The sequence below is a fragment of the Pseudochaenichthys georgianus genome, chromosome 22 (genome assembly GCF_902827115.2).
Source record: "Pseudochaenichthys georgianus chromosome 22, fPseGeo1.2, whole genome shotgun sequence".
NCBI classification, from domain to species: domain Eukaryota; kingdom Metazoa; phylum Chordata; class Actinopteri; order Perciformes; family Channichthyidae; genus Pseudochaenichthys; species Pseudochaenichthys georgianus.
The window spans coordinates 12,244,443-12,255,494 of NC_047524.1; the positions used below are offsets into that span (position 1 = coordinate 12,244,443).

General features: G+C 41.8%; 1 protein-coding gene across 1 annotated transcript; it reads right to left on the reverse strand.

The window, feature by feature from the left end:
• Positions 1-5,939: 5,939 nt before the first annotated feature.
• LOC117468008 (TMF-regulated nuclear protein 1-like) lies at positions 5,940-6,515 on the reverse strand. Its single transcript, XM_034111958.1, has one exon. It carries the CDS (start codon positions 6,513-6,515, stop codon positions 5,940-5,942), a length of 576 nt encoding a protein of 191 aa, XP_033967849.1.
• Positions 6,516-11,052: the final 4,537 nt, after the last annotated feature.

The window sequence follows — 11,052 nt, forward strand, 5'->3', positions numbered from 1 at the left end:
TTCAAAGTAAATACCTTTTAAAGACCCTTTCCGTTCATTTTAAGTCCTTTCCACCACCTCTAAATAGAATGGTTTTAATCATTAACACATGGCATTGACTTGGGGCAGAGAGCAACCAAGTCCACCAAAACAATTAATGAATTATATAGATCACTTTTCTCTCAAATACTGTTTTTTTTTTTTTAATATTGTCGACATAATATAGTATGGCCTTATTTTTCTGATCTTTCCGACATACTATTATTTTGACATACTATGAAGTTTTTTTCGAATAATTTCTACATAGGCTACTGTGATTTTTTTTGGACATTCTAATCTATACTATGACGTTGTTATCCTTTTTATACACGTTTTCTAGTTTCCAATACGATTATATTTTCAAACATACTTTACTACGTCGCTTGCGCTGATATATTAGACATAATTGACATATTATACAATGACTACACTTTAGCATACAAACTCTTTGAACGCTACATTATTTTTAACACGGTGAATCATCAGATCCTCCTTCGCACTCTCCAAGAACTTGGAGTTTCAGGCTCTGCACTTTCCCTCCTCACCTCATACCTCAAAGACCGTACCTACAGGGTAACTTGGAGAGGGTCGGAGTCCGACCCTTGTCAATTAACTACAGGGGTCCCTCAGGGCTCTGTTCTTGGTCCCCTCCTCTTCTCCTTATACACAAACTCGCTCGGATCAGTCATTAGCCCGCATGGTTTTTCATACCACTGCTACGCTGACGACACCCAATTAATTCTGTCCTTTCTCCGCTCAGAGACCCAGGTCGTCGCACGCATCTCTCAGTGGATGTCTGCTCACCACCTCAAGCTCAACCTTGACAAGACTGAACTGCTTTTCCTTCCGGGAAAAGATTGTCCCACTCTTGACCTGACAATCAACATCGGCACCTCTATTGTTTCCCCGACTCAGACTGCAAGGAATCTGGGTGTGATCCTAGATAACAAACTGTCCTTCACTGCAAACATCGCTGCTAAAACCCGCTGCTGCAGATACACGCTTTACAACATCAGGAGGATACGTCCCCAGCTGACCCAGAAAGCGACGCAGGTTCTGGTCCAGGCTCTCGTCATCTCACGCCTAGACTACTGCAACTCCCTCCTGGCTGGTCTACCTGCATGTGCCATCCGACCTCTACAGCTCATCCAGAGTGCAGCTGCTCGTCTGGTCTTCAACCTTCCTACATTCTCCCACACCACACCGCTCCTCCGCTCCCTTCACTGGCTTCCGGTAACTGCTAGAATCCACTTCAAGACAATGGTACTTGCATACCATGCTGCGAATGTATCTGGCCCTTCCTACATCCAGGACATGGTTAAACTGTACACCCCAGCACGTGCACTCCGCTCTGCATCAGCCAAACAGCTCGCTGCACCCTCACTGCGATGGGGACCCAAGTTCCCATCAGCAAAAACACGTGGGTTTGCTATCCTGGCTCCAAAATGGTGGAATGAGCTCCCCATTGACATCAGGACAGCAGAAAGCTTACACACCTTCCGACGCAGACTGAAAACTCATCTCTTTCGACTCCACTTCGAGCGATAGAACTATTAACAAAGCACTTACATACTAATAAAGGACTGGCTTATCTAAAGCCAGTTGAGTAGCACTTGAAATGTTTTAGCTCTATGAAACCTGATGTACTTATATGATTCTGTTTTCTTCAAGTTTGTATTTTGTTGGTCGCACTTATTGTAAGTCGCTTTGGATAAAAGCGTCAGCTAAATGCAATGTAATGTAATGTAACACCATGAAGTATATCAAGTTTACATGCATCAGGGTCTGTAATCCCTGCATATCAAACATAATACAGGATGTTTTACTTTCTAATACCCTAGATATCCCAATCTGCCTTTCTAAAAGCCATCTGCGTAATGCCTTTCATTAAGGGAGCAATAACATCAGCTTAATGCAACTTCACAAATCCTGGCTTGCATTAATGAGCTCTTGGAAGTGGGATATGTTTCCAGTAATTCTGCCTTTTCCATCAGAACACAGCGTTATCTAACCCCCATTTCACAGAATTTAACAGCATCTTGTAACGTCACGTAGCAGTTTCTGCTGAGCGCTGCTTCAATGTTACCCCGATGCTATACCTCTCACGCAACTGCAAAGGATATCATATGTTCAGATCTGGCCTGAAACACTTCATGAAAGCAGTTTTCAGCAGAATGGGAAAGAGGGACATTAGCATACTCGGGATTTTCTGACACATGAAAAAAAAACACAACATTTTAGTAATTTTGTCAATTTATTCTAATAGTTCAGCCTATATTACAAAACCTGATAATAGTCATAATGAAATCTATCATTTCATAATTATTAGTGGTGTTACATTGTAGCTCTGTGCTCAAGTAAATTAATCAAGTGGTAGCAAGTTTAAGCGTTAAACATAGCAGAACATTCTTTCACTGTGCAGCAGAAAGCAAAAGCCTTTTAAGAAGTACATTAGAAATGTTTGGAGTCAACTTACTTCCAAAACAGCTGTGTTTGAATTACATTTGAAAAGTCGATTTTCCTTCCTGTGTCAGGGTCTCATAACCGTAAATCTGCCAGAAAGTATTGAAAATAAAGCTTTGTAAATAGCTGTTTAGAATCAATTGACTCCAAACATTTGCACACAAGTAACATTTGACAATCATAAAGTGGAATATACAGCTTTCAATCAAAATATATATTGTAATAATTAGAGGTAATAAACACCATTTAAGGAAAATAAAGTTCTGTGCTTATTTCACTACAGCACAAAAACATACCATACCTCACATCACTTAAATGAACACAAAATATGAACAAAATGATATATTTATAAATAAATAAATAAGCATCAGTTAAAGTCTTATTGGACCTGTGCTTGGCCAGCATGTGAGTCAGTAAAGGGCTGTGAGAGCTGGAATTCTAGTTGGTCGCTGTTTCCAGTTTATTTTGGTTTAAGTGTTAAAATCTCATGTATCAAAAGTCATGTGACCTTAAAAGTCATTTCAATGGCCCAAAAATGAATACAAGAAGATATATTGCCAACCACAGGTTCAACAAAGATAGATGTGATTATACCGCAGATCCAGTGTTAAGGAAAAAATACACTTCAGTTACAATTACATTCATTCTGCAAGTGGGCCCAGAGATCTTTGGGAAACAAAGTGTTATTTTTCATTCATAGAAAAACACAAAAGGTGTAGTCGCACAACAGTGGACGAGTTTTTTTTTTTCTTCTATCCAGATAATGATGTTGAGGTCTGTGATGGTTGTGAGTTTGGCTGTTTACCATCGCCATCACCATCAGTATTATCACTGCCAATGCACAACATCACATAAGGCTTTTAAAAAGATATATATAGGCCAGCTGTATATTCAATAATAAGCTATTTACATAGGACCATGAATACATGTTTAAGGCCTATTAGACCCTTTTGTTCTGCACAAAGTCTCTCTAAGCGACTGCCTTGGCTGAATATAGTTTGGTATAGATGTGCACAAAGACGGCAAGCAGTACTTCTCCCCATGGTCGAGTGGAATGCTTATATAGTGTTAGTCAACATTCAAAGATAAGGTCATCATGGCTGTCAGAAGTCTGAAAGCTGAAAACATCAACAGAAACTTCTAATATGTTACTCCAGCAATATAGCACTAGACTTCTATGGAGTCAGTGCTTCCAAAGGGACAGATTTGGATTCTGAGAAGTGCTGTTGCACCCTCAGATGGATGTTGGACAACAATGGATTCAAGGGAGACAAAAATGGTATTCGTGCAGCCCTAAATGTAGGATCCAGAAATGCTGGATACTTCATATTTCTGCATACCGTCTTCCATTAGACCTCCAATGTTTATGTTAAATAAGAGAAAAAAAAATCTAACCTCAAGCCCAAGCTAAGATTTGTATTTAAGACGTCCCCTACGGAGGATTTTCCTTTTTCACAGACTGCCATTTAAACTTAGCTGCCAATAAGCTTGTTGCCCTTATAATCAATATTTGAATTTAAAAACAAATAATACATTAATTTGATTTTAAAAAACAAGTTATCCCGTAAATTCATTCTCTTTGTCTTGCATTATCCTAAATGATTAAACTCTAATTGCACATGCAATGTGTGTCCTCCGCTCATTTTGCCTGCAGGGTCCCTGATACAGCCTGTTCTCAGAGAAATACATCAAGGTCTTCTCCTGCCACCCTTTACAGACAAAGCCGTTTCTAATGCATCTCAAGTGATGCAGTAACATGTCCCAACCATGCGTGTCCTTGCAACTGGGGAGCAATTAAGACTGGAATATCTAAGTGCACCTGATGACTTTGAGGAAACCTAAGCAGTCAAACCATGTGTCTCTCTCGTAAACAACCTTGCTTTGTTCTTCGGTGAGGTCATTTATGAAAGGAGGGCAAACAAAGCACCATCAGGGATTCTGCGTCTGCAAAGATACCTTTTCATTCTTTAAAAAAGCAGCAGTTACAGAAGAATACCAACAAGCACTTACATTCCTCAAATGCTTTTCCCCCAACAAATTCTACGTTGAGATCGAATTCCTGCCTTTCTGCCATAACCTTCAAATTCCAAAAATAGATATCCCTGGAGTATTGGCTGTGGATTGGTGGAGTAGCCGAACACAACAGATACTAAGTCATTGCTAATCCGAGGAGAGAACACATTTTAAGATTTAGGCCAAAAAGTAAGTAGGATCTATATGTAGAATGTAGGTCAAACTGCACATGGGACAAAGACACTGCTGCACATGTGAAGGATCACACAACCCAAATGACTGATTGATGAATCAGATAAACCAAACACACCGAACGACTAGACATTCAAACTCTGAATCAGGACAATATTGTCTAACTTCACTATACGCCACAAAAAAGGCTGATTATCATACCAGTGAAGCTGTTATTGTGCAAACTACAACACTTTACTACACTAATATACTATACAACACAATCAGCAAACAGTGATGGCCTATCTTGGCTTTCCTTGCTAATACATGCAAGGCTTATCTTCAACCCCTATCATGGAATAAATGATCAGCAAAAAATACAATTTCCTAAATCATTCCGCTGACCTCTAAAGCTGTCTAATATTGTCGTAGTTACAGTGCTCCGCTGGATACATTCTGTATTTTTGTAGAGGAGGATTTAGGATCGAGAGATGAGTGGTTGCTAGGTGACCGGATAAAAAGAGGCCACAGGTGGAATCGTCCCAGCTTGCTCGATGATGCTGCCAGAAACAAGAGTTGTGGTAGAGGGCGAGTGGTCACGGAGAAGCCAAGGCACGTTTTCTGTGTACGTCTCAGCCATCTGAATTCCACACTTTGGACATTTTCTCATTTCCTGTCTCTTTACTGCATCCTTGGTTTTATGTAACAGTGCAGTAATCTTTTTGAAAGCTTCACCTTTGATTCTCTCTCACCGCCCTTCCCTTCTCTCTTCACTGAGAGGCAGACTGTTCAGTGCTTTCTCCTGTCTCTTCCCTTTCCCTCTCACCCCCCTCTTCTGATAAGGTTAACATTACATAACAATAGTGTAATCCTGTTTGGCGTTTCATTCATTGCTGCATAACTTAAAAGACTTACAGAAGAGCTCCTGTTTCCCACAATGCTGTACCTTTCCCCCTGCATCACCTGAAAAATGACTCATCCATGCACCATGGATTCTGTATCAACACACAATATTTCCTATGCAAGAGCAACAACACATTGAACTGCACGAAGCAAAGCATCTTTGAAAACAAAACGGTAGGCTCCTTACAAGCATTTGTGATTATTTGAGGCACTCTAAAGACCTGGAGGACCAGCCTCAGGATACAAGAGCAGTGAGGTGGAAACTGGAGAGCAGCCGTATCGATTAAAGATAGCTAAAGATTGGAGGTATATCCCCTGTTTATGTAAAGCACAATTCTTAAGCAATGGTGGAAAAGCATGTCTCTATTGTCCTATTTGAGCTTCACAGGCCAGGGGAGGCACGTGCGGAGTCCCAGCATGGAGGCGAAAATGATCGTGGGTCGATGTTTCTTGAACTTCAGGCCTTTCTTTAGCCGTTGGGTGTTCTCCACCACGTACAGCTCCCCCTGCTGGGCTGCAGTGGATATCCGCGACACCACCTCCCCGTGAATCACCACCTCCTGCTCCGAGCTCACAAACACCTCCCTGAGCTCCTCCAGCCGGCGCTCCATCTCTCTGATGACGCGTTGGCGCTCCTCGACCTCCAGCAGGCGCCGCCGAGCTGCCTCAAACTCCATGCTGGAGCTGGGGGTGACCAGCTTGGAGGAGGGGGCCGTGGCGGAGGTGGACGGGGGCTCAGAACCGTTCAGCAGGGTCACCCTCCTGAAATCTCCCATGGAAATGGAGCGCCTGGTGGCTGGAGAGGCCAGTGCCAGGAGAGCAGAGGCAGATGTAGAAGGTGGCATGGCGAAAGGAGGAAGAGGAGGAGAAGATGATGATGATGGAGAAGGTGACTCCGGTGGTTGGATATTAGGATGTGGGTCCTTGTTTTGAATTGCTGCTGCCATGTCTTCGGTTGAGTCCTCATCATGCGTGCCTGTGTTTCTTTGTCGTCTCTTCATGGCCACTGTTTATCTCTCTCCACGCTGCTGGCGTCCTGGTTGTTGATGTTGATGTCTTCCCCCGGTCTTCCTGTGTCAGAGCAGAGAGCAGCGGAGCAGAGAGTGTGTGGATGTGCCGTGAACCAGCCTTGAAACAGCTCCATTAATAAGAGATCGGAGCCAGACTAGTGCCGTCCCTGCATCTGAGTGGCTGTGCTGGGGAGGAGCATCCTGGCAGCTCATTGGCTGCTGAACTCATGAGCACGTCAGCTGATGATTGGGCAGCAGGCCTCTGTGCTTCTGATGCTGGCAGTCTGTCCTCTCTCTGCTTGGCAGTTTTGCTTCGTCGTCGTCTTCGTCATCTGGTGCTCGGTGAGGCGAGGCAGAATGAGGCAAGACGTGCAGATCTCTCTGTGCTGAGGATCTGCAGTCCTTTTACCTGCAGGTCTCTGTATTTCTCACATTCTATTGCTCGAATGGTTGCCCGTAGCAACACCGTCTCAAACACTGCAAAAAGCAGGAGGGAGGGTTGATGCTCAAATTTCTCGCTCTCCTTTATTACCTTGCTGCTCACCCTTTCCTGTACACATCCCTCCCTCTCTCCCTTCCTCCTCTGACCCATTCGGTAGCTCACAGCCTTCCTGCAAACGATATCTCCCTCTTTAAGTCAGATAAGTTACCCAGTAGCATACATGTCCAAAAACATACAAATAAATACTGAGCAAACACGCATGCACATTTAGATTTCCTCTAGAAACAAACATCTATTAACTAAGCAATGCAAGCTGTGGCTAAGAAGCTGTTGTTTGCAGTAAATCTGCCTTAGGTGGTGAATAAAATGTATTCAAGTGTTTGAATAGTTGAATTCATCTGTGGCACAAAACATTTGTACACTCACAAAGTCCTGTGATAACTAATATTTTAGAGCATTTAACATAATAGCTGTTGTAATGTGTGTCAACCTATTCGTGCCCTGTATGTGAACAGATCATTCTGTCTTCAATTGTTCTTTCACATTTTGTAGAAGTGCTGTAAAATGTTAAACAGAAATCCTGATCTCGTGTTTAACATCTGAATTGTTGATGCAATAACGGGCAGTTTCTACTAACCCTGGAATAAATGATCTCGTAAAATAGTAGTTCTGAAATATCATCATGACATAATACCTTTATTTTCCTCTTCATGCTATAATATCCAGTCCATTAGCAGCTAAGCTTACCCTCTCCGTCTAGACACATAATGACTGGTTCTGCGGTTGCTTTGCAGAAGGGATATGATAGACGGATGATTGAAGACACAGCATAAGTTTACTCAGATACTGCACACACAGGCACACATACAAAGGGTAGCAGTGGGGTGATAGGAGTGATGTTTTAAATAACTGCTTTCAGCAAGAGTGAATCAAAACAATGAACCTTTTAGCGGGTCAGAGCTTGTGCTCTTCACTTAGACACATACATATCTAAGCACTTAGCGCTCCACTTTTATCTCAGGCTTGGCATGGCATTAGCAGTAGCAATGAAAGCTCTCCCCCTGCTCGTACTGATCCACTGATCTCTAGAGAAAAAGGCAAGAAATACAAAGACAGAGAAGCAAAGGCAAGAAAAAAGGGAACGTTGTACTTTATGGTTAAGGAGGAATAAATGATGGGGAAACCCTAAAGACGTTCTTTAGGTCTTCATCATTATGTACTGTTCAGAATGGCAGAAAATAAGACCCTTGCAAAAGGATGAAGACAGCTGTGCTGCTGTGGAGGAGCATGAGACAAAGCTTTAAAGTTAAATAATACAGTATTTTGATTTAGTTAAAAGGACCCAGAAAACACATTGACATGCAAGTGTTGCACATTTTCTCTTCCATACAGTCAGGCAATATATGCACCTGCTTGAGTAAGTAAGGATTTTAGGGATACAGGCAAGATGCTTCAGTGGAGTAAACATGATGCACATATTTAGAAGATTCTAGTGAGTGTGCAGCATCCCGCAGTTAAAAGCCACTCACTCTATACTGATCCCCACATGGTGCCGCCTGAGCTCCACACACAGATTGCCATGATCATTGGCAGACATCTTGAGCAGCAGGGCTGGGCCTGCCTGCAAATACACGAAAAAGTGTTTTGCTATGACAAAGTCAAACACATTTACTTTGATACAATCGTCTACATTTACAAGCACTCAAACCGACAAGCACATACAAAACAAGTTGTTTAGTCTGTTTTTTTAGACTGCATAATTAATTTGAGAGTTTCGATGCCTAATCCTTCCAAAATACAATTATCTCCCCTTCAATCTATTCCTCTCTCTTCCTGCTTTAGCTGAACTTGTGATGAAAGCCTGCTCTGAATCTCCAAAACCCTGCACTCTGTTCCAGATTAATTTAATCTGTGTGTGAATTTGGTGTGCGCGCACGTGGAGGACTGCGAACATCTGTCTTTGTTTTCCATTGTCCAGTTTGGTTAAAACAACTGTGTTTCAGATTTTGAGTTTCACTCGGCTATTTGTCTTAATCAGCTTCTTTTGTGTGTGTTTTTATGTGTACAGTATTTATCTATTGAACTGCATAGCAGGGTTGCAACGTGTCAGTGGTTTAACAAAAAAAAAGATTACATCATCAGGTTTGATGATGTAACAGTGCAAAAGTGAGGAATGGAAAACAATTGCAGCTGTTCTGTGCTCACAAATACAAGCAATCAATTCCTTACCTAATATACAATAAAATGAAAATACTATAATGACTAGGATTTTACTAAGGGTCAGGATTAAAGTGATTTTGCTGAGTGTAAAAAATGTCATCAACAGACTTATGTAATCAAATTTCACATGTCGTCATGTCAAATTCATAATAATCAATAGTACCATAACACAATGACTATTATATTATGATTGTAAAACTATATCAATTTTTTTTGTAGCAATTAATTAATGTTTGGTAACCTTCATCGCTGGTGCAGCTATTATCATATACATTGCATGTAAGGTAATATATTACATGGATCTAGTAATTGGATAACAGGTACACTTGCATTATTTCCTTCCACTATGGATTGTTCAGTGTGTACGCATGTAGAAAAGCTAAAATGGTGTTTGTGAGCAGGGATAGAATGAATCATGGGTGTCCATGGTGGAACCATAAAAATGATGCATTGCAGTTGGAGACGTGATTTAGAGAGAGCACGAGGGAGATTAATTATCAGTCATAGTTTTTGTGATTGTATTTTCAATTTAACAGAATCATAAGGGATGCTATGAGCCGTAAATGACAACTATAACTCACATCAGCCAAAGAAAAACTAAAACACAAAGACCTTCCTTTAAAACATTTTGCCATGGAAAGTATCCTGTTCCAGCTCAGTTCAGAAAAAGACTGTATTCACTTTCACACACACGCAACAATCAGCCTTCATTCGGGCAGAGCGGCTTTGGCTGACAACTGCAGTAAACTGAGGAGGCCGACCGGAGATACAAAGCTGCATTACTCTCTTCAGAGACAGGACGCAGAGGATTGGGATGATGCTAGTTTTCCACCGTTCTGTAATCAATATCAGGAGCCGTGCTCTGCTCCTGCAAGCTGAGTCAGTAGGTGTGTGTGTGTGTGTGTGTGTGTGTGTGTGTGTGTGTGTGTGTGTGTGTGTGTGTGTGTGTGTGTGTGTGTGTGTGTATAAAGCTAAACAGTCCTTTGTGTAAAGGAGCAGGAAGTCATTCATTGTAGTGTGAATGATTTTCACAGTGACGTCAAAATAAAGAGAGCAGAGCCCAATGGGACTGGGAATGTGCATTTCTCTTGAGTGAGAAAACTAGCCACCGAAAAGCAGGACATGCAGTTACTGTGTGATGGTTATGCAAGTGTGTGCTGCAGTGCATACAGAGGAAGAAGAACTGCATGTGTCGATACTACAAGATGATATTGTGAGACATAATTTGCTGCAATGGTTATGGTGTTACAATGTTTGCATGGTGGTGGAATAAGAGAGCACAAGGACGAGGAGGACATGGAATAAAATGACAGTCAAGATGCTGCAGGCAAGAAGAGACAGATGGTGGTACTGAGGCAGGGACTCATTTAAATACAGATGCTGTACCCTGTCTCTATTGTGCACGTATAAACATAAATCAATACATTTAACATGATAGTCAAGTGAAGCTGTCATTTTGAATAGGGCATGTTCATTTTCAATCAGAACGTTACCACACTGTCACACAATAGTAAAATAAAGAGTAAAGAAAGGTCAGTGGTAGAAGTCATTGTCAGTACTGAGTGCTTGGACAAAAAAGCATTTAGCAAAACCAGCCAGGATTCACTTTTACATAAAAACAAGCGTGCACTGTATCTCCCTCCAGTGTCCAGATGTGGAAACACACCAAGCCAGGAGCCCACATGTGATAAACAGGCAGTCGGGCACAAAACTGGTTTGCACCATAGACTGCATATATAAATGGACGTAGTGTCCGCGACGTCACACTGATCAAACTGTTTCTCTCCTGATAACAATTGTGCTGCCACAACA

What these genes read in the sequence shown, in the direction of transcription:
- LOC117468008 (XM_034111958.1), bottom strand. Translation starts at nt 6,515, where the DNA reads ATGGCAGCAGCAATTCAAAACAAGGACCCACATCCTAATATCCAACCA.